The sequence below is a fragment of the Mus caroli genome, chromosome 3 (assembly GCF_900094665.2).
Source record: "Mus caroli chromosome 3, CAROLI_EIJ_v1.1, whole genome shotgun sequence".
Taxonomy (NCBI): Eukaryota; Metazoa; Chordata; class Mammalia; order Rodentia; family Muridae; genus Mus; species Mus caroli.
The window spans coordinates 139,932,538-139,956,997 of record NC_034572.1 but is presented as its reverse complement, the minus strand read 5'-3'; the positions used below and the strand labels follow the sequence as shown (position 1 = coordinate 139,956,997).

At 39.9% G+C, this 24,460-nt stretch overlaps 1 protein-coding gene across 4 annotated transcripts in view; it reads left to right on the top strand.

Annotated features, from left to right (window-relative positions):
* Prkacb (protein kinase cAMP-activated catalytic subunit beta) overlaps positions 1-24,460 on the top strand; it is an 80,755-nt gene that overhangs the window by 41,484 nt on the left and 14,811 nt on the right. For all 4 annotated transcript variants that reach the window (XM_021157560.2, XM_029474933.1, XM_029474934.1 and 1 more), the window contains exons 2-8: positions 11,220-11,281; positions 13,045-13,173; positions 17,560-17,658; positions 18,545-18,627; positions 21,090-21,216; positions 22,432-22,527; positions 23,637-23,759. In XM_021157560.2, the coding sequence (XP_021013219.1) occupies positions 11,220-11,281; positions 13,045-13,173; positions 17,560-17,658; positions 18,545-18,627; positions 21,090-21,216; positions 22,432-22,527; positions 23,637-23,759 (719 nt within the window). The remainder of the gene's footprint in view (positions 1-11,219; positions 11,282-13,044; positions 13,174-17,559; positions 17,659-18,544; positions 18,628-21,089; positions 21,217-22,431; positions 22,528-23,636; positions 23,760-24,460) is intronic.

Sequence of the window (24,460 nt, the reverse complement as noted above, 5' to 3'; positions counted from 1 at the left end):
CTTTCTTGTTTTAAGCTATGGCTGAAAGGTTTATGTGCTTGATCATAGTTGCCTTCCCTACAGCCTTTTCTACCACACAAGTGTGCTAGTAACAAGTAGACATTGGCTTCTCCGAGGAGGTTCAGTCCTAAATAAATTCACCCCGCTGTGACTTGACTGCTCTAGCCATTTAAAATATGGGAAATTATAAGTGTGGCTTCATTAATAAAAATAATGGGCCGTTTTATCTGAGTCTAAAATTACGATGAGTTTCTCTATGTGGTGTATACAGCTATGTTTATGTGGAAATAGCTGTAAAGCTTTTCTTTTTCCTTCCTGATAATTCCATGTTCTTCTTCTCTGAGAATCTATCTGCCGTTGGCCCTCTCAGTGCTGCATTTTCTGAGTGATCTCATCCCTGCCCACGCCTCAGTCACTACCTGAGACATCCATTACAAGAATCAGCTTCGTCTTTCTCCCTTAACATCTGTCCCTTTATCTCTGATCCTCACTTCTCTTAGTGACTCCACAACCCTCATGAGAAGTAAAGCCAGAATCTGGGGTTGTTTGTAACTTGTCACCCTGGTTGTGTATATGCTCATTTAGATCCATTGATTGTACATCAGGAGTTTTCTCCAGGCCCAGTAGCACGAGGAAGGCCTTTAGAACTGGGCATCAGTCTCTCTCTTCAGCGCCCTGACACTGACTGACTTCATGTTTCATGCTTCTTTAGATGACTTTCATACTGATTTTTAAATTGAAATAAGTCCATTTCTTAGTACAATGTGAAACTTGCAATTCTGAAATTGCAAATCTGGAATCCTTAGCAAGTTAGGGGAGATCCACCTGTGCATCATGTATGAGTAATGACCTCCCATAGTTATATTCCTTGTAGAAATCACACGAACAGTAATAGCTTTCAGTACCTCCATTACAAACTCTGAAGATGATGTTGCTGTACTTTCAAAGCACAAAAGCAGATTATATATTTTGCCTGTGAGTCTCTGACTTTAGATCTGGATCTTAAGTGAAAGCCATCCCTTGAGGACTTTAATTGTTCTCGTATGTTCTTTCCTCTCTGGCATCGAAAGATTGCTTGTAAATGGGAGAAGAGCCTGGGCTGCCCCCTTGTAAGTTGCTTTCATTTGGTGAGGATTTTCTCTTGTTAAGCAAGTTTTGTGAAAACATTGTAAAGGAGTTCTCCTCAAATTCAGCTGGGTTCCATACGGCCCTCCGACTAGACGACATGGCAGAGCATACACAACAATAGGCACCGTTGCCTTCTGAGGCAAAGGAAGAGCTAAGCTTTGACAAGGACCAGCACTGGCACTGGTGAAGGAGCCTGGAATTATAACACCTTTCTCGACTTTTCTTTCTGAGACCACGTGATTTCTTTATTTTCTCTGTGTCTGATGTTCTATCATCACAGCATGTAGCAGGTTACAGAACTGTTTGTGTAAGATGGAGCTGAGTCATCTGACACATTGAGTTACTGTGCACTCCTGGTTCATATACCAATTCCTGTTCGAAAAACCGGAGCCAGCAAGCTGTGGAGCAGAAACACTAATCAACAGGTCCTTTGTTACAGCTGATAAGGGGAGCAAGAGCGGGTCTTCTGTTCACAGTGGGATGACTAGAGAGGATGATTCTGCATTCTGTTGTTTCAGTGGAAGAAGATTTCTTATGATCTCACTGCAAAAATAGGCAGGAGGAGACAGACCCGCTCACTCTGATTTGCACATCACACAGTGCATCCACATATGGAAACATCATGTGACACACTGCAAATCTGTACAAATTCTAAGCTCCTCAGGGAGCTTGCTTCCTGGTTCAGCTCACTGAGTGTCAGTGTGAAGAAGAAAGCATTAAATAGTGGTTCTCGGAAGTGTGCGGACCTAAGCAGGAGTGAGCAGCTGCTTAACGCCCTCTCCTCTGTCAGACCGACAACACACGAGCAGAACACTGAAAGTGCTGCTTTAGCCCCCAGGTGAGGACGGACCTCTGCCCAGGAAAGGACAGGCCAGATGAGGACTGTTCTAGAGCGGGTTGTGCTCTGGATTACTTGCCTTCCAGTAAGAGAAGCACCCATTTCATCCTCACTGATTTCCCGGGATGAAGCTTGTGAGGAAATGAGTGCAGGACAACACTGCCCGTTGCTTCTGTGCTCCTCCTAGCCCTGTTGGGACAGCCAGGAATTCATTAGGTCATTGCAAATTGAAAGGATGGCCTTTGTTTTCTGGGTACAACAGGGCTCTCCCTTGCTGTGCTGGCACCAATACCAGCAAGTTCCTTGTGATCTTAGACACTTGCACATTTCTTTGTTGTTGTTAATGAGTCTGAGTGTTGGCCTGCTTGCATGTATGTGACTACAGTGACCAGACATCAGATCTCCATCAGGAACTGGAGCTTCAGATGCTTGTGAGCCTCCTCGTGGGTGCTGAGAACTGAGCCTGGGTCCTCTGCAAGAGCAGCCAGTACCCTTGACTGCTGAACATCTCCCCAACCTCTACAACCACATTTCTGAAAGTTGCTGGATTATTTAATTAATACACATACATATGTGCATACAGAGAAAAATATCCAGAACTTAATTTTAATAACACCTATATAGAAAATGAGAGATCCAAAGAAAAATATACTACGTTGTTTTAGATCCTGTGTAAAGATTTTAAAACCTTCCCATTGTTTGTGGAAAAAAAAAAAAAAAAAAAAAAAAAAAAAAAGAAAGAAAGGAAAGTGGAGCCTATAAAAAGGGTTACACATGATACATGATTAAAGGATAAAATCACAGCCTTCGATAGGAAAAGGATGAACTTATATTCAGAAATATTTGTTTAAAAAACTACAGATAGCATCTAAATTAATTCTTCACTGTTTTGAGTGAACATAAAATCTATGAAATAAGACAGAGGAAATAATCCTGAAGGGACTGGAGACACGGCTCAGCAGTTATAAGCCTTTTCTGCTCAGTCGTAAGGACCTGAATTCAAGTCCCAGCACCCATCCCAGGCAGCATACAATCGTCTGTAATTCCAACTCCCAAAGATCCATGGCACCAGCACATGATGTGTATGTACATGTGCACATACACATCGGCATTTACATACACATTCATAAATAAAGTGAATCTTTTAATAAGAACAAGGCTGGGATGAAAAAAGGGGCTGAAAATAGAATAGAAAAGAAGCATAATATTATGATAAGGAAAAATGATGAGAAAATTCATGTGGTGCTTACAAGATAACAAGCAAGCTGAATTAGATCAGGAGAGTGTACACTGCTCATTGTAGGAAAGTAAATGAATGAGGTGAAGAGCCAGCCTCATGAAGGTAATGGGTAAGATCAGACTTAATGTGTATAGCCCAGGAGGCGGCTCCGTAAGAAAGAGTGTGTGCAAGCATGAAGGCCTGAGCTAAGATTCCAAGACCCACATAAAAGCTCAGCATGGCTTCATGAGCCTGTAACCACAGCACTGAGGGCAGAAACTGGTGGCCAGCTATGATAGCCAAAACAACTTTCTGTGGTTCAGAGAGTGATTCAGTCTCAAAGCCATAAGATGGTGGCACGGGTCGGGGGTGTGGGAGTGGAATGATATCTCATCTCTATATGCACCTGCACACACACACATGCACCACACGTGCATGCAACCACAGATAAATATAAATAAGAAAAATTGGCAGTACAGCCTGCACTCTAGGCTCAGGAGAGTTTGAGGCCAGCCTAAGCTCTTCAGCCAGATCCTGCCTCAAAATACACAGAACTGGTGCAGCAAAGCCCTGTCGCAGCAAACAAACAGGAAAGCCTACAAAGTGAACACTGTGTTATATAAAAGCAGTCAGTCTACAGATGCACTGAGCAGTGTTCACATGAGGCAGTGGTCAGAAGAGAAAATAGTTGTTGTTTGTTTTGTTTTATAATTAACTAATGAAAACAAGTTTTTGTTTTGGTGCCAGGGACCCCCCAACAGCACCACTGCACACCTAGCATGTGGGAAAACTTAAAGCAAAACTTAAAAGCCTGAATCTGCCAATCAGAAGTCATCGTGCTTTGACAAAATCAGTAAGCTATCAGCACCATGCGCTTTCTGGTGGCAGTTTTGAATTTTAAGGTAACAAATCAATTGTCAAACATCTAGGTCTCTTTACATCTTAAAATCTCACGTGAAGCTTTCCAGTGATGAGAGAGAAAAATCTAGAAAGGTGACCACATAACTTAGAGCTCCTTCTAAGGGGAAAACATAGTGAAGATCCAATATCTTAGAATGCTGAAGACTGACAAGGACACTTTAAGAGAATTCTAAATTCACTAGAATTAAATTCCCAGGGTGCAGAAAAGAAGGTGGGAACTGGAAAGGAGCCATAAAGGAGCTGACTGACTGCACTGAAGAGACTTCATACCTCCCCGACCAAAGGTCTTTCCTCCTTTTTGGTGGGGTTGAGACAGGGTCTCACTATGTAAATGGCTGTTGTGGAACTCACTGTGTAGACCAAACTGGCCTCAAGCTCACAGAGATCTGTCTCCTAAGCACTGGGACTAAAGTCTATGCCACCTTGCCCAGCTAAGGACTCTCCTGTAAATGTCCTCACAAAAACAGAAGATAAGCCCTTAAGTCTGTCCGTCATGAGATTTTCTCCAGCCCTGTGGGCAGTCAGGATCCTGAGAAGATGGTCATCTCAGTGGTTGTGTTGCTTAGAAAACTCAACCTCTGCTGGCAAGATACACAGGAAGTTAACATGTCTTTGCTTGAGTGCCTGGTCAGGGGTGGGATGTGTGTTTGTTCATGTAGGATGCCTCTTCCAAGAAATGACAATCACCAGATTCCTCTCAAAAACATTTCAGGTTTAATGTATATTAATTTTGTAGTCTATGGACTGACAGTAAAACATACTGTTGGAACAGATCCAGGCTGGTAATGCACTGATACCAGCAGAAACAAATACAAAACCTCTGCTAGGACAATCCCTTCAACTTTCCTCAGGTAAAGCAATGTTCAAGTTTTAGTTCACGCTTGTAAGGGTCTGGACCTTTATAAGAGCATCCAATTATTTTATTTTATAGTAAGATCTCAGAGATTCAAGTCATTTATGGGTCCCCATTTAACATCAATGACAAGAAGAAATGAAAACCACATGTGCCTCCGAGTCTCAAAATGCACAAAACACAACTGGCTTATTTAGGAGAAATTACAAAATATAAAATTTATAGATTATATATAGAGAGAGAGTTCTCAAAAATATATAAAACAAGACTGGCCTATATAGGAAAAATTATAAAATATAAAATTTATAGATTACATAGAGATTTCTTATAGTCATTACGAGAATAAGGAGAAATATAAAGACTGCTTATTACATAATTAAGCATATTCAACAAATTCCAAAGAGTGGAGATATGTTTACTTACTTATAATATTTGACATAGTGTAATTGAGCTTAGTCAATAAAGGCTCATTAATAAACAAAAATATGTTTGCTTATTTTCTTAGGGTTTTACTGGTGTGAACAGACCCCATGAACAAGGGAAGTCTTATAAAGGACAACATTTAATTGGGGCTGGCTTACAGGTACAGAAGTTCAGTCCGGTATCATCAGGAACATGGTAATATCCAGACAGTTCAGGAGGAGCTGAGAATTCTACATCTTCATCTGAAGGCTGCTAGCAGAATACTGACTTCCAGGCAGCTAGGATGAGGGCCCACACCCACAGTGCCAATCCTACTCCAACAAGGCCACACCTTCTAATAGTGCCACTCCCTGGGCCAAGCATATACAAACTATCACACTTTATGGACTTACAAAATACCAGTAAGTCATGAGCCAAGAAGTAACTTTTATAAATTAAAATTCAACTATATATTGAAATTTATAGTGTGGCTGAAATAGATTTTGAGCTCATTTTTTAAGATAGCTTGTGAAGTGTTCAGGAAAAGAACTGTGTAAGCAGATCAGTTGGTGAAAATCCAGCACAGATAAATCAGAACTTGGGGGATGGGGGTGGGTGGTGAATAACAAACCTGAGTGAAAGGTAGTAGAATAGAAAGTATAGACAAGAGCTAAATCTTTTCATGGAAACCATTTTTAAAGAAGAGATTAAAGCTATACCCACCCCAGTTGTGGGTTCTAAGGTCACAGTGGTAGAGAGTCTCTTGAATTGTCCTGAGTGGCAGTCACTTATGAATAATGACAGTTCTGGCTCTTGCCTTTTTTTTATCTTACTCTTAGTCTTTTTTTAAAATTATTTTATTTGTTTACATTTCAAATGTCCCCCTTCCCGGTTTACCCTCCACGAACACCCCACCCTACTCCCCTCCCCGTTGCCTTAAGAGACTGCTAACCCATCCACTCCCACCTCACCCCTCTAGCATCCTCCTTCTCTGGGGTATGGAGCCCCAACAGGACCAAGCCCCTCCCCTCCCATGGTCCTGATTGACAGTGCAGAGGTGAGGAGCAGTGGGCATGGGCATCTTTCCCTTGATGTAGCTGCAGACAAGATGTTCTAGGTTCATGCTTCTAGCTTTCCTGTCTAAAACAATGAACTTCTGTTATACAAGATCACCTCGGCCTGCAGTGTCCTCTCTTACAACCTTGCCAGTCAGAGCAACTCTTTAGACTCAAAGTTCGGCACGAATGTGTTTTCAATGATGTTTCAGCTTGCTGTCCAAGTGATACACATTCACATGTCTTCTGTCCCTACTACAACTTTCTCAGCTTCATGGTGTTAGATTTATTATCTGAAAGATATTACATAAAATAACAATTAAATCATCTGCTTTATCACAAAAATGTTTTATTTTTAAGTATTAAATCAAAATACTTAAAAATATAAAAATAAAAACATGCAAATAACTGAATAGAAAGAATAATAGTAAATGCTTGTTTTATTAAAAAGGAGTTGCCTACCACCTATATCAGAAAAGGAAGAAGCATAATATGAAAATTGAATGATTCTTAAATTACACTTATAAAACGCTGTTAGGATAAAGTCATTTATATATATTTGTTCTAAAATATTGGTAGAAATAAGATGTTAATGTAAAAACTCATTTATTTGGCTACATATATTTAAATAGTACACTTTAAAGGATAAAAAAAATAAAACTAACAACTGTTTGATACCAAAATTTGTTTCATTCTAATTTTCCTTAAAATTACGAGTGCTATCAGAGTTTGCAAGAGGCTCTTGGTTGAAGAGTGGCTTTTGAAAAGATACAGTTTGAGTGAAAAAATATTTAGTTGTGCTTTTGTTGTAGGCAGTTTATAGTCTGAGGGTTTGTTTTCTTTGTCCTCTCTCTTGTTTTCTAATACACGTTGACTGACTGTTGTCCTTCTATTGTACAAGGTGTGATGGGGAAGATGAGATGCATCTTGTTAGAGACTCTACAGGTCAGCATCTATAGCACTGTGTCTCATCTTCAGTAATAAATGTACACGTTCTGCACATGAGATGGTCATGATGATATCTGGCAGTTAGACCTTGCACAGTGTGACTCACGGAGTGTCATGACAGATTAGCAGCTATTCAGTTTATCAAGTACAGAGCCATGTGGGTTTGTTCTCGGTGACTACTGAAACATTCTTGTTCATTGTCAACTGCGTAGGTAAAATTATACCATACTTGAAGTGCTAGTTAAATTTCCTATTTAAAATGAACGCTAGGCCGGGTGGGGTGGTGCACGCCTTTAATCCCAGCACTTGGGAGGCAGAGGCAGGTGGATNAATCCCAGCACTTGGGAGGCAGAGGCAGGTGGATCTCTGAGTTCAAGGCCAGCCTGGTCTACAGAGTGAGTTCCAGGACAGCCAGGACTACATAGAGAGACCCTGTCTTGTAACCCCCTCCCCCCCCAAAAAAAAAAAAAAAAAAAAAAAGAAAAAATCTGACTCTTAAGTTGTGACTTGCTTCCAACTACTGTACAAAGACATCGGTGCTGGCAACAGAAAGTGCTAAGAAATGAGTAGATTTTTTTTCTGTAACTGTGGAAGTCCATGGGACTTGTCTCTTTTTGCATCTTTCCTCATATCTTGGGTAGGTGACTAAGAAACCCTGGGTAAGCATATAGATTCATTTGGTATGCTCTTTCAGAGTACAGCATTGTAGATTCTAGAAATGACAAAAATTGAAGAGAAAATTATTTTATTTGGATAAGTAAAATTGTCCATGAATGAATTGATTGAGTTTTTTGGTGTGCCCTCTTTTGCTCCATTATTAAACAATACAGAGAAAAACACAATTGCAGAAAAAACGTTCCCTGAAGTGTTGGTTCTAAGGATAGTCGTCAGTTAGTTACAAGCTTTGCTGAAGGTTCCTGATCACACAGCTATGAAGTATTCCACTGTGTATTAGCCTGTCTCACTGCTTCAAATGGTTAAATGTGTATACAGATCATGTAATAGAAGAGAAGAAAACTGAAAACCGAGAACCTCACAGTGCTTGCTTTATGGTCCATTGAATGGAATGGGGTCCAGTGTGTGAGCCTGAGTACCATCCCTCCCTCTGCTTCACTACCTACTAACATCTCAGTGGGTAGTGAGGTTGGCAGTGCCTATAGAAAAGCAGTTAGAGGTTAAGTCCACCCATGTCTGAAAATAATAAACGTCCATGGCAAATCCCTGTGAATTGTCTGTTGTTTAAAGATCAATTAAAGAGAATCAATCACAACTATTTTATTGAGAGCTGATTTTCTTTGTCTTTGCATCTAAATAGTGTACATACATGCTAGAAATTCCATGTTTGTACATACTGCATATGACAAAAGCGTGTTTTAGGAACAGCCTTCTTCATGATATTATTTAGTAACATTATAACTGATATATCCTCAATTCTAAAAGAAAATGCCTTTATATGTTAAAATGGTACTAGAACTTATTATTTTACCAGTGCGTAGTATGCATCTCAGTAATGTTTTCACATAAAACTTGTCTGGCTGTTTGCTTGCCCCAGTGTGGCTTGTCAGTAAACTTAGACTACTCATGAGTACAGAGAACATTTCAAAGCACAAGTGAATACTGAGAAGCATCAAAACCTCTCTCCTGGAGCTCATCACAGACACAGAAGAAGAGACTGTTCCCCGCCTTTGTCATCTGTTCTCACTGCTCACTCGCCTCCGTTCCCTTCAAACCTCCTCATGGTAACACAACAGCAGCTGCAGCAGGACACTCAGGTTCTCTCTCTCTCCACTTCTTCCTTCTCCGGTCGATCTGAACTCAGCAGGTACCTGGAGAGTTTGCACCATAACTTGCACAGTTCTCTTATACATGGGAACTGAAATATTTTTCAGAAGAAATTCAGAGATGTATTATTTTCAGAATCACCAAATAGAGCTTTTTTTCAGAAACCACAGTTATATATCCTGATGTGTTTTGTTTCTAATTTAACTTACACCCATTATTTCCAAGTCATGGCCATGTGCAGACATCTCTATTCCATGAACACAAAACAAATAAACAAAAAACTTAGTTATAAAATATAAAGCCAGCCTTTTTGAGCCTGGGATGGAGCTTAGTGGTAAGAAACATGCTAGTCAGTTAATGTGAGATCCCCTGGTTGGAATCCTGGAGCAGACACAAAACAAACGAGCTCTCTCCAGCTGCTGCTAGTATACTAACTTCCCAAAGATCAGAGTTCAGACTACAACCCAAAACCTCGTGACTTTTCCAGGCCTATAATGAATTAGATCATGTGTTGATAATTATATGCATCAGTTAATTTACTGCTTTGGTACATGAGAATTTTAACTCTGAAAGTTAATTTTCTCTAATTTTTAAAATAAGTATTTTGCAAATTCTGTATAATACACTACTTAGAAAGTAGTAAAGCGCTATTTCCAGAAATGCATAAGCTGGCGTTCTCTCAAAACTACCCTTTATTATTGATTCTCCTCGTTGTCAGCATATTAAAATGGCAGAACAGAATGGCAAGCGCCGTTTTGGTTTGTGCTGGGCCATAAGTGTTGTCCTGTAGAGAAAACGAGAAAGAGTAATGCACACCGTAAGACGTATCAGGTCCTTGCTGTGCACTCCAGGTCTCTGCTTTGCCCTATTTGGGGATTTGTTAGGATCGTTTTGTTGTTGTTTGTGTGAGACAAGAGTCCTTGCCCTATAGCCTAGCCTTGCCTAGAAATCACAGTGTAGCCCAGGCTGGTCTCGAACATATACTGTAGTGCACCCGTCTCAGCCTTCGACAAACTGGGATTGCAGACCCCATCATGCCTAGCGTGATTCTGGCTGTATTCCAGCCATTCTTTGTTTCTAAAGTAGTGGCTGATGCAACAGCTCATCTTCCCCAGCATCTTACGTTCTGTGGCCTGTCACCCTGCTCTCTCCTCCATAGAGCCACGCAGGGAAATGCCAGGATTCTGCTGAACAAAAGAGAGAGTAAAGGGATCTTGTGTAATCCAATTTTATTCTCATTTTTCACATAAAAATAAGAATATATCATTTTTAAATGTTTACAGTTATTTGTTTCTAAACCATTAAAAATTTGTTTTAAAAACAGGAGCCCTTGTTAGTGAATTTGTGGGAGGAGTGTGTAAACAGGACATACTCTTAAGTGACTCATCTTTGGTTAACAAATTTAACAATATAAACCACAGCTCTACAAATACAGCTATTATTAACCATTATGTAAACATCTTCTTCTGTTTGACTTTATTTTAATGTAAATTTTAAATCAGGCATTCAGTTTAATTTTTGTTATAAGTTCACAGCTAGTTTTTAAAGTAGTTTGTATTGTAATTAGTGTTTTGTTCCTTTTGGGCTTTATGGGTTTGTAGATCCTGTCTGTACCTGTTAGTCTGTGGTTTCTCCTCTGCTCTCTGCTGGTGCAGAGACCACAGATCTAATGCGCACAGCCTGTACCTAGAACTGCCTTTTCCCACAACCAGTTCTCAGGTTGACTATGCTCAGCTCGCACTCCAGCTTCCATTGACCCCACTCACGGCTTAGTCAGTCACTAGGTTGTCATCAGTTGATAGCTTGTAAACAACTTCAGTATGTTTTCTGAGCATTGTGGTTCCTGGGTATGATGGTGTCAGAGTGGCCCCTATGTAGAGCAATAGTTGAGGCCTTTAGAAGTGGAGACACCAGTAGCCCCCTGGGCTATCACACTGAGAGGGATGCAGTGTCCTTACAACAGTTGCTCACACAAGGATATCTGTATTTCATATAGCCACATGGGATGTGTCTTCTTTATGCAATATACGCATTCTTACCAGACTCTGTCTATTTTCTTTTCTTTTTTTCCAGTGAAAGAGTTTCTAGCCAAAGCCAAAGAAGACTTTCTGAGGAAATGGGAGAACCCTCCCCCGGTAAGGAAGCTGTATGTTTTTCTGCAATTGGAAGTGAATTCATGATTCTTGTTTAACTTATTGCTACTTCACAAATTTTAGTTTTTAAGTGTTAATAGTAAACATATAATATGGTGGAAATTCCACCATAATGCTGTGCTATAATTCATTAATTGATAATTGTATGGATACCTACATCGGAGAAGCAGCCATCTTCTCATAGAATCCCTCAAGGGAGAAGTTTGGTTGTTTCGTTTCTTGGCACAGCCTGGGAATTGAACACAGGGCCTCATGTATACCAGACAAAATTTCTACCACCAAGCTGTATGCTAAGACTGTTGTGTTGATACTAATTCCAAATTGCTATACTATTTGTCACATGAAACATTACAAAGGCAGCAAGGAGATCATTCTTTTCCGCTGTGAAGGAAAGCAGTGATCAGACATGAAGAGGTGGCTCCTGTACACTGTTCCCGCTGCTTGACTATGACTGCATTAGCCAGTGCAGTCCTCCTGTGTCAGGAAAACCAACAACTAGATGTAAAAGCACAGCGTTAATTCAATCAGCATTATAAGAATTTTTATTTTTGATAATAATTTCCCTAAATGTGAAATGAACATACAGTGCAAACACATTTATAAGTAAAATATAATCTTGCTTTCTTTCTGTAATGATTCAGTAAGGTGTCTCTTCAAAGCAGCATTTGTGTTGCTGTGGAGATTAAATGACTGCAGTGGACACGGCAGTGTCCTGGTCCTCTGCACATAGAAGAGCCATGTCACGTCAGGCTTAGCTCAAGCTAAGGCTGCAGATTGAGCCTTGGAAAAATTTTCTGAGATTTTCTTGGGTGTTTTCATAACGAAGCCTAGTGAACAGATGGGTCAGCAATTACTACTTGTTGCTAGCACGTAATTTGTTCCTAGCAATTTAGTTTTGTTGTAGCAGCAACAAATTGAATAGATTGATGCCTCTAATTTTTTGCTTCTGTGCACTAGTCAAAGCCAAACAAAGATGTTTGCTTAACAAAGCATCTATTCAACTAGGAGAAGAATCTGATTATTGTTCTGAGACTCTGGCTTCGGGTCTTTGTGCAATGAAGACATTTCTTCCCTTCCTGTTTTAGGTAATGCTGGGTTATCACAGTCAAGGAGAAAGTCTGGGACCATACACTGGTCTGGGACCATTACCTAGTTGTATGACTCTTACCAAGTCCTAAGGCTGTTATCTAGTTTCACAGCTGCTACCTAGTTCTATGACTACTGCTTACTTCTGCAGCTCATGTCTGGTTGTTTGGCTTTCATCTAGTACTATGGGTGTTGTCTAGTTCTCTAAGTACATGCAGACACAGCACCACTTTCCGTGGAGGCATGAAAGAACTTATCTCTTAGTTTTCATTTGTACAGTTATTTACAGATATTCTTTGACCACACATGTTATTTGACTATGGGTTTATAGTTCTTAAAATGTACAAGTAATTTATTAGCTGTGTTATGGACTCACATTGGAAGTGAAATATGACCATTAATATTTTATCCAAGGCTCTTATTTCCTTTATTTTTATATTCCATTTTACAGAATTTTCTTTATTATTGGATTTTTATTAATCAAAGGAGAATATAGAATTAATGGCCTGAAATTTAAAGAGTATATATGCATTGTTTCTACATGGATAGTTACAAATTAAATTGTTTACCCTGATTATAGAACACTGAAGTGATAATAATTGTAGTCTTGTGGGAATTTCTAATTTAAAACCTTATTATATTTTTTAATACTTGTATAGAGTAATGCTGGGCTGGAGGATTTTGAGAGGAAGAAAACCCTTGGGACGGGTTCCTTTGGAAGAGTCATGCTGGTGAAGCATAAAGCCACTGAGCAGTACTACGCCATGAAGATCTTAGACAAGCAGAAGGTTGGTGACCTCATGGCCTACCCCCTTCACTTTAAAATACAGTCAGTGAGAATGCCTGCCACTGACACCTTCAAATGATACTTGAGGTTGCTGTTTGCAGTTGTATTATTTATTATGACTTTGTTATGAAGTAGTTATGTGGGATTTAGTGTCTGAGAACATGTCATTTCTATAATTCTCAATAGATAACATATATCTCTGTGCACTAACAGTATGGGACTCGTATGTGCAGAACAGGTACCCCTCATGCTGCACTTGCAGACCAATTATTAACGGAAACTTTGTGACTTTAGTTCATGTTCCTCCATTGCAGTTTGAAGCAGATGCTGCCTTACTGACATGACTGGGTTTGATCAATTTAAAATATCAAATTGTGGAAAAACTGTAAAACCTATATTCTACATAAAAGAACTTCTCATTGTTTCTGAGCCAGTATAATAAATCAGGTTGTCTGAGGCACTTAGCACTTATGACCTTAAGTAGTAAGTGTTTTCTTGTAATCACGTAACAATTTAGGCAAAAACAGAGGAATACTGGTACGTGTTCCTTAGTGCTTGCCTTACACAGACTGGCTTCTGGGCCTACTGGGATCCTACTAGAAAACTGTTAGCAGAACAGTGGAGAAGTAGCCAAGGGACAGACATGTAGTGTAACTGACCTGTGGGAATGTGTGCCAGGGAACAGATGTGGAGTAACTTGAAAATATTAAATCTGTATCAATATATAAATTCTATACCAATGTAAGAAATTATAACTTCAATTTTACATAAAATATAAACATTTCTTTCAATCTAAAAAAAAAAAAAAAAAAAACATATACATCTCCTCTGAAAAAGACACCCTTCTAGTTGTTCAGTGTCGTATAGTCAAGATTTCTATTGTTTGGATAAAATCATGACCACATGACACTTGGGAGGAAAGGGTCAGGGACTACAGGTTGGAAACTACTGGTTTAATTATTTATTTATTTTTAAATAAATAACAATTGTGTGTCTTTAAAAAAAAAAAAAAAAAAAAAAAAAGAAGCTCTACTTCTGACTCTACATTACCTAATAACCATACCATATTTTAAGAAATAAGAAATAGATTTTAAAGGCTAGTTTGTTTAATGGCCCAGTGTTTAATGCTTAACAAATATAGAATTATTGTGGTTCATACTAAGATTTCAAAATCTGTTGTGTATTTTACGTTTTGATTGGACATATTTTATGTTAAATAACTACACATGTTGGGCACCATAGCATCAGACTGTCCCAACCTTCATTTTAATTGAAACTAGATTAATCTCTCACATGAAAAACAAATACTGGCTTACATCTCTCTGGAATTAATGGTAATGATACACACATCATTGTCAACTGCCCTCAGTCACACATATTCGAACTGTTCTTCTTAAACAGTGGTTTCACTAACTCACTTCCTGACTGTTCTAACCCCACACTTCAGATGTTCCCAATCCGTCTCCTCACTGTCTTCCTGCATTGTCTCTGCCAAGGGTCACCAAGCTAGTAACCAAATCACCAACTCCAGTGCCCTCTGCTTATCTTACTTGGCTTTTCTTGGAGCAGGTGACCATTTGGCCTCTCCTCCTGACATGGTCCCATGCCAGCCCCTGGAAGTGGGCCTCTCTTCTGATCCTGTCCCTACTTCTGCGGACTTCCTAGCATTTCTTTTCCTCTCTTCATTTGATTTCTCCCATGTTCTTTGAGAATTTCATTTCTCCAGGCTCTAGACTGGCGCTCTCTCTCTTTTTCTCTCTCTCTCTGTCTGCCTGCCCCCCCACCCTGTCTGTATGTCTGTGTCCATCTGTCTGTCTGTCTCTCCCTTTGCTCATGTTACCTTTTCTCCTTATATATTCTTATCCAACAACCTCAACCCTTTCTCAGGCGCTTTGTTCCTAAGCTGTACAGTCTGAGTGCACATGGCGTTTCCCTGGCCATTTAATTCCTGTCTATATTCCGATGATGAGGTTATGGATCTCAAAGGGTTACCAGCTCACCTGCTCACACTGGGAACAAAAAACAAGAGGCTTCAGCTTCAGCTTTTATTTATAAACTTGTCATTATAATGTGTATTAAATACTGTCAGAATAGCTTCTAATATGTTATCTTTCTTAAAGAATTCATAAAATGCTTTATTTCAAAGATATTGAAAAGGTAATGATATTTACATGCTCATTTTTAAAATAACTGGAAAGACATATTTAGCTTCTCCTTTTCATACTTTAGAACCTGTGAAGTAATTTACTAAGATGGCTACCTCGTGGATAAATCATGGGAATGGTAATGGGTATTTTGCAGAAAAGTACCTGCAAGTTGATGTCATTTCTGTTACTGCAATACACTGTGTCTTGGCATAAATTACTATGAAAACTTTTATATTTGGATTTTTGTTTATTTCATTAGCTTGAGATAAGTAATAAAATAACAAGCTATAATAACCCTCTTTGACAGTAAGATCATAAAAATCATTCAGTTAGTTACGCTTAGCTTCTCTGGCCTTAGAGAGTCCATGGGATTGAAATCAGTACAGAAATTGAGGCAGTCACATTACTTCTTTCTACAGTGCGTCAGATACTGCTAGCATACACACACACACACACTCACACACACACACACACACGAGCACAGGCAAACATATGTACACATGTGCAAATATTCACACATGTCTGCATATATACACACATGTAACAAGCATGCACCTGTTGTATCAGTAAGTCTTCACAGTTGCATGTGGTATTGTCCCTTTTCTAAGCTAACCACTGCGTGACATTATTTCCCAGTGTCTGACAGCTAGTAAGGTAGACTAGGATGTTGGCTGAGGTTTATCCGATTTCATGCCTTATTCCTCTTCATTGTCTCTTTAAAATGTACTTTATCTCCAAGGGTCTTCCTTGTTTGATGCCCAGTCAATGTCAGCTAGTTTTTTATAGCAACACCATGATTCACAAGCTCTAGACTTCTTTCTTGTATTTCCTTTCTCTCTGACACAGGTATTTTACTCTACCATAGCATTTCTTTGACTCGTCTGAAAGCCTGTGACATTTATTAAGTTTATTAAGTCCGAGTTGAGCTCTAGCTTCCTACTTCCTAGCCTGTCATAATTGTCACCCAAACTACACAGGAGTCTCTCACCTCATGCCGTCATACGTGCTCTCTGTGGCTACTCCTCTGATTGAAAGGATACATGATTTTCTGAGGGGAAGGGGATGCTGTGTGGCCTGTATATGAATTTTGAACCTAATATAGGAACTCTATCTAAAGTTTTCTCTGACATGTTCTTTACCACGTTTTCAGAAGCACTGTCTATCCTTAAGCATCCATCGCTAAATGAAACCAGCATTCTTGCTTGTCTCCACGTGTTTTCCCTTCTGGGACTGGTTCTAGGGGTAACCTGGACCCAGCTTTCCTTCCAGCTCTCCTGAGCCTTTAAAGTCATCTCAGCTCTTACTGTTTTTTTAAATAAGTTGTAGTAACAGCTGACTTTTTTTTGAGCTTTACTGTGTGTCAGGCAGTAAATTAACCACGTGACTTGTGTCATATACTATGACATTTTAAAGCATCATAATTTTAGAGATGAGGATTCTGTCCTCAGCCTCAAGTAAGCAGTTTCTCTGCTGACAGCTTATGAAATCATGGCTGTCATTTGCCGGCCGCTCATGGATTGCTATTTACAGGTAAATCCTCTGCAGCGTGAAGGCAGACACTTCTTAACCTGTCCCTTCAGTGTCAGTGTTGATGGTGTATATATAGTAGATGAGCACAGTTGAAAGTCAATTCAGTTTAAGTAGCTAATTATTTAAGCTTTTACATTAAAAAGTGGCTAAGCATATATGCCTTACCAGTTTATATATTTTGAATTAATGTCAATCTTAATCATATTATATCTCATGTGAATATAGTTGACTTCTTTGATCTTTAATTTTCTGCTACTTACTGAGATAATGATTTGATCATGTTGTTAGCAGCAAATATTTTTCAAATAGTACCTTTTAAAGCAATGGGCCTATTTTTTGTTCCTATTTAACCCTTGTTTTTAACTTGATTTATAGTTGACTGTGTTTTGTTTTGTTTTGGGACAGTATCTCACTACATAGCCTAAACTAGCCTTGAATTTATGGTACTCTTCCTGAGTCTGCCTCTCGTATGTTGGGATAGTAGACACATTTCAGCACAGCTGGAGCATACCTGCCGAGAAGACAGAGACTGGGACTCTGCTAGGCTGCAAGCTTGACTCTTAACACCCTGATTGTTACTATTTTCTTTATTGAGGTCTAGTAATTCTGTTCATCCGTTGTGGTTATTACATGCAAGATATTTTTCTTTGAAATGATAACAACATTTAAATTTGTTGAAATACACTGACGTCTCTGCCTTGCCCTTGCAGGTTGTTAAGCTGAAGCAGATAGAGCACACTCTGAATGAGAAGCGGATCCTGCAAGCGGTGGAGTTCCCGTTCCTTGTGCGGCTGGAGTACTCTTTTAAGGTCAGTCGCCCGCCCCATTAGGAAATACCTAGTGAAGGTATTTCCACCCAGATATGCTTTTGACATGTGAAACAGTAGGAGAAGCCTAGTAAAATGATAAAACTAGAGAGTAGACATGAGCAAACACTTAAAGCCCTTGGATTGTGTGTGATTAGCCCATTGTGCTTGTGAGCTTGGGCAGTGTTGAGGGAGTTCTGCTTCTTTCTGGAGCAGTGATGCACGGGTGGACATCTTCCTAGTCAGTCTTAGGCTCATTCAAATGAAGATGCTATACATGTTCTGCAGAGCTTAAACCCTTCCTGTTATGACCTGGAGATTTTCCTTCGTGTACTAATTTGTACTCTGGGCTTTGTGGTTTTATTGTTGCTGTTACTTTGCTAACCAGGGAGAACAACCTCTGTGCCACTGTTGCTAAGTCAGATAAAGTGGAGGGTTGATGCTTTAAATCCGAGCTGCCCTGGTTCTGTGGAGTGATGCTTCTCAGGACTGCTGAGTCACAGGTGGCACCTTGCTCCTGCCTAGTCCTTAACGTAGTACAGCCATCCAGCTTTCAAACAGAAAATGTAAATAGTCTTATTAGCTTTTCCAAATTGTTTTCAATGTTATTATTTCTTTGCATATGCTATGCTAGTATGTCATTGTAATATTTCATTATTCTGAATTAAATGTCCCCTTCAAGAAGAGGAACAGCAAAAGTCTCAGGTTTCTTTGTGGCTGGAATACTAAGGGGGTAGAGATGAGTGTGGAAAACTAGAGCACTTTTTATTTTGTGTCTCTCCCACTCATTTCTATTGATCTGTTAAATGGATTTTGACTTTGCCCTTTCTAATTGAACATGCTGTCATCTTAAAATGTTTTATAATTGGTACTTGTTATTTGTTCCTAGGATAATTCTAATTTATACATGGTTATGGAGTATGTTCCTGGGGGAGAAATGTTCTCACATCTAAGAAGAATTGGAAGGTTCAGGTAACCAGTGCGCACGCAATTCTTCCTCCCTTCAGTCTTCCCATGCTTGTGCTCATTTTAAGCCAAAAACACACCTGATTAAATTAACTCATATTTTATCCATAGAAAGTATTAGGTGAGCACAGTAATAGGAAGCTATCACATATATGAGCTTTACATTTCAAATGAGAACACCATGAAACTAATTTAAATATTCTTCCACTGGTAAGTATTGTGACTTGATTTGAAGAATTTCTAAAAATAAAAAATTTAAATTAAAAAAAACAACAACATGTTTTGAAAAAAATAATAGTATTTGAGATATATAACAACACATGCTATGTAATTCCTAATAATACTTAGTGGGCATTTATAACAGAAATTTAAATGAGTGAATATGAGGAAGAAGACATAAAAGTAATAGTGATTATGGTGATGGATGAGGTTGTGTTATAAAGTCTTTTTAGACTTATATTAAAGCTTTTGTCATGTTGAGTTCCTTAAATGTATATACAAATTGCATACACAATTACATTTACATACATAATTAGTAATGTACCAAGTTATTACTAACATGCTTCACTTTTTATCTATGTACAAGGTTCATAGCGACAACTGTTAATTAGTAATCATTTATAAAATGTATCTAAGATTAAGACCAGAATAAGTTTCACTCAGTATTCAGAATTCAGTTAAACGGAAGTGTGAGTTTCCATGGACTGATGACTGACTCATAATAGATCGTAGAGTTGTGTCATCACAAGAGAATAACACAGAAGCAGCCGTTTGTTATGTGAGCTGCCTGAGCCTAAGCCAAGAGGCATTTATTGACCTTTAGTGCAAGGGAAACCTAGTGTGTATGGAGACTGTGTAGTGAAATGTGGCTACTCTTTGACATTGATGATCTTCTTTTCCGTCCTGTCTTCACCTCTTTCCAATCACCCTGTTTAAGTGGTTTTGCTTCGTTCTTTGTTCTGTGACTCTAAGGAAGCCCTATATACTTAAAGTATTGCAACCATGCTCTTGTCCCTGTAGTCATTCTTTGCTTACACTGACATGTCACGCCCAAACCTGTCCTCTAAACGCACTGCTCCTGTTCTGTAAGCACTCATCTCTTTACTGTGAGGCTGCCCCACCTGGAGCGGTAAGGAAAGCAAGCTGACTAAAATAACCCTGAGCTCTCATTTGCTGTATGTGAACCCGAAGCACTGCATATTCTTACAGGGGACTTAAGTAATGGCTCAGTGTGACTTTATCAGTCTGGTCAGTCATTTGAGTCTTGTCTTAGCCTGGTTCTTCACTTAAAGCTGCTCTAATGCATGGCATTTGGAATATGTCCTTACATTTCACCATTTTCATTACTGCATTGGTACATTCGCTATAGTTCTTCACACAAGCAACACCAAGCAGACCTCATATTTACAGATGAGGAGAGAGGATATAATGGGGTCTTCCAGATCAAAGTCTCAGAGCTTCTGAGGTTGCATGCCCCAAACCAGGGAGGAGTCAGTCCCCCAGTATCTACTCCAGAGCCCCCCTCATTCTTTATTTTCTTGTTGGGACCTGGCTAAAACTGGAGAGGCATTGTAAAATACCTCTGCTTATTCCAAAAATTAGCCAGTTTTTCTTGGGCCCCTGAAGTGAGTGTGGCAAGGAAGGACCTGTGGGATATGCTGATGGGCACAAAGAGCAGCAGGTGTCCGCATCTTCTTAGGTAGCTCTGATTCTGCTGCCATCCCTTGAAATTCTATCAGTAATTGAGGTTGGTTACTAAAGACACAAGTCTGAAAATCATAAAAAATTATCAGACAGATTAGCAAACACTCAATGAATGTTTTTGAAAATTCCAATTAGAAATTTGGTATACCATTTTCAAATAATTCTAAGGTTATAGCATGAAAATTACACTAATATTCTAGATATATGACTTAGGTACAAGAACTTCACCTGGTTTTTACAAACACACAGATTGTGTCTATGTGACTATAAACATGCCCGGTTGGAGATTAGGAAACTCGAGTGACAAGATTGCCTGTATAGTTCTAGATGGGATTGTGTGTGTTCTTACCAGGATTTTATATGATGCCGAGTGTGTGCCAGTCAGTGAGTAGGGACAGTGTTGATCTTCAGATGAATGCAGCTAACCAGTTCTGTATAATGAAACTCCTTAAACCCCTGAGCTGTGGTAGGAAAGTGAGTGGAGCCTGGGACCTGGGAACTGCGGTGGGGGCTCTTCTAGACCATCCTCTCAAGGGCAGCTGTATTTACAATGGCATCACCAGCTCCCAGTTTGGGCAATGATAACTTGCAATAAGGTGTGTTATTTGAAGGCAATAGATGTTTGGAAAATGACAAATTCTTCACCAATATTTGAATAAGGAAACCCTCTCCCCAAATGCATCCACTCCGTTTGCATTTAGTGTATAATCCACGAGCGAGCATTCTTCACCCGTTTCTACAGGAAACTGCTTTCTCTTTTCCAGTGAGCCCCACGCCCGTTTCTATGCAGCCCAGATTGTGCTAACATTTGAGTACCTTCATTCCCTCGACCTCATCTACAGAGATCTCAAGCCGGAAAACCTCTTAATTGACCACCAGGGTTACATCCAGGTAGGATTGGATCACATGGCATGGACGCATTTGGCAGACACTGAAGTAGCTTCACACATCTTGCCTCAGCTGTCAGTGTTTGATGGATGTGTTGGTTGGTTGTCTGGTTGGTCGTTTGGTTTGGTTTGAAGGAGAAAGTTGGTTCTATCTAAAAGGCTTGAAGTGAATTGACAGCTCTGCCTTTACAGGTGAGTACATCACACATGAAGGAGGGGCCTGTTTGTATTCCCTAGAATCAGTGGCTGTGAGCTAAGCTTAGGCTCCTGCCAAAAGAAACAGTGTGGCTAACTGTGTGAGTAGTCGTGGGTGCCGGAAATCCTGTATGTGTAGCTCTAGCCTTTCAGTCTGAAAACCCCAATCAAAACTGGTCCAGTCAGAAATTCGTTTGTATATTGATGTCTCACCCTAAGTGGAGAATTGCTCAGGTGACTTCATGTGACAGGTGTGATCAGAGTCAGGCGCCCTGATGATAGTGTTTGCAGTTCCTCCAGGCTGTGACTGTGCATCGTCTACAAAACATGAAATCTGTGTCTGGCTCATCACCAGGATCTCGCTGCTCATTTGGAATTATTAAAAAAACTGGAAAAATCCAAACCTTGAAGCACTCTTGGTACCAAATACTTTGGATAAGCAATAGTCAATCTGTGTTGCCTCTTTTAATACTAATATTAACCATGTGAATGATAAATACTCCTAATCTCAAAGTTAATGTGTCTCAGTCATGGCCAGGCACATAGTCAGGAATGGAAAAATTAGAATATTAACCCAGAAAGTCTAGCAGTGTTTACCACTCAAATACGTGACTGGCTGAGACCTAACTGCAGACCCAGCAGTTAATGGCTATCTTTTCTCCAGTTCCTTTAATAGCTTGAGGCCACGGCTTTCTATGGCTTACCTGTCAGAGGCGTGTCCACAGAGGATGACCCACGTCACAGGCAGAGCCAGGCAGGACTTTGGGGTGTTTCACCAGCACTTACTGTGTATTGGGCCTTTACCTTTGCTCCTCTTGTTCATTTGTGAGGTGCATAGTCTGTGTCCTGCCACACGAGAGTTGTTTTTGTTTTGAGAAGAGATAGGGTTTCATGAATTACTGTTAATCATGTGGACTTTTTTTTTCATGTATATTATTTTAATCCTGAATTCTTAACTTTGGATTTGAGTACAGGACCTCTGTGCTCTGTGAGTGAGTTTTCACATTCCTGTTTCCCTTCATAGGTCACAGATTTCGGGTTCGCCAAAAGAGTCAAGGGCAGGACTTGGACATTGTGTGGCACCCCAGAGTACCTGGCCCCGGAGATCATCCTCAGCAAGGTACTGGGTGTGACTGGCACACACAGGCAGAAGCTCGCAGTCCTTTAAGTTATAAATCCAAACCTGCCGGGGCAGTCTGCCTAGCGCTGGTCACACATCTCTAAGTTGTGTTAGTTTTGACTCTGAGTCCTGATGAAGCAGAGTAATGACTCAACCTTCAGTGCAGCCCAGGCAGTCCTGGTTCTTCCCACCAGGAAGGGTCCCAGTGCAGAAGGCTTGTTCTAGGCCCTTCCCAGATGCTGAGCTAGAGACAAGGCGGGTCAGTTGACAGTTCTTCCTTTGTTTCAAACTCACCACCTAAGTGAAGGGATGTTTGAAACATCTTAACAACAGGTGAGCTTTGCCATTCCGTTATAATCTTCAGTTGGCACAGACCATGGCTGATAGCAAATGCTGCATGAATGTATTCCGTATTGAGACTGTGTTGATCTGAACATTATCACTTGTACACATTGCTCAGCATGTGCTTTTTAGTGAGCTTGATAGAGCACATGGCAAACGAAGCAGGTCAGAGCCTCGGACTGGTCTTTCCTCACAGTGTACTCTGTAAGCATGCCTCTCCCTGGGGGTAAAACATAGACAAGCAAGTAGCAAAATTCACATGTACTTGGACACTACTGCTGATTAGAGGCCACAGTAAATTTTAAGTTTTCAGAAGATACGGAAATAGATGTGATTATGTCAAGTGTTTCTGCCTTCCAGACCCCAGAATGGAGGCTGTTCGGAAGTCGGTTCCATCCTTTGCTATTCCAATAATCCTATTTTGTTTTAGAATTTCTGACTTCCCTAGCTATACTGTTGCACACCTAATGCATAGGGTTGTGGCCTAGCATGGGCCTCACGCGGCACTTTGCTCTAATTCCCTTTCTGCTGTCAGTGTTATTCTCAGTGATTTTTAGGACTCAGATTTAACAGTCCTTCCCAATAACACATTCCAATATCTGGAAATTCTTTGCTTCATTTAATTAAACTTGCGCTGATAGGTTTTATTCATTTATCATATTCTGTTCTACACAGCTGCTAAAAACTGCTACAATCATGTTCATACATTTCCAGATCATTTTGAAATCACTGGTGTCTTAGTGTTCGATGATGTTGCTCTATCCCAGGGTTACAATAAGGCGGTGGACTGGTGGGCACTGGGCGTGCTGATCTATGAGATGGCTGCTGGCTACCCTCCATTCTTTGCTGACCAGCCAATTCAGATCTATGAGAAGATTGTTTCTGGAAAGGTAAGTCTCATTACTTCTCCCCCCCTTGGTGGTGTGTGCGTGAAGTTAAAGCTGCAGATTCGAGCCATATCATGATGTCAGGTCACTGCCCCAAGCTGCTGGGAGATAGAGACTCTGTATTGCTGCTCCTCTAGACTAAAAAGCTACTGTGCAACCAGGTCAGCAGGGTCAGAAGAAGAAGCCAGCTACCTGTGATTGTAATCATTCTCAGTATTCCTGTAAACCAGAAGTAATCTCACGTTAATTTATACTTAGAGTTTTAGGAGCTGTCTTTATGTAACTGTTCTAAAAATAGGTGTCTTATTTGAATTACATCAAAATTAAAAGTCAAAATAACCTGGATGGGCCTTTTCAAAGAAGAATTCACAGAATTGAGTTCAACAGAATTGCTTATGTTTAATGGGATTATAGTTGGGGCTGATTTTTAGCAAGTAGGAAATAATGATCCTTGATCATGAGTGGACTGAGCATGTAACACTGTCCAAAATTATTCCATAAACTTTTCTTGTGCATTTTTAGTCTCTAATTTTTCTTCCAAAAGTATTTGCTTAAAGTCATTCCTTCTCACCTTAGCTCATGCTTGAGACTTTTCTGAAATTACTACTGCCATTATCAGTAGAGAAGGAAAACAAGCATTGGAAGCTTTGGGAGTTGAGAGATCGCTCTGCAGGGAAGGAAGGGCAGCTTCTCTAAGCCTGAGT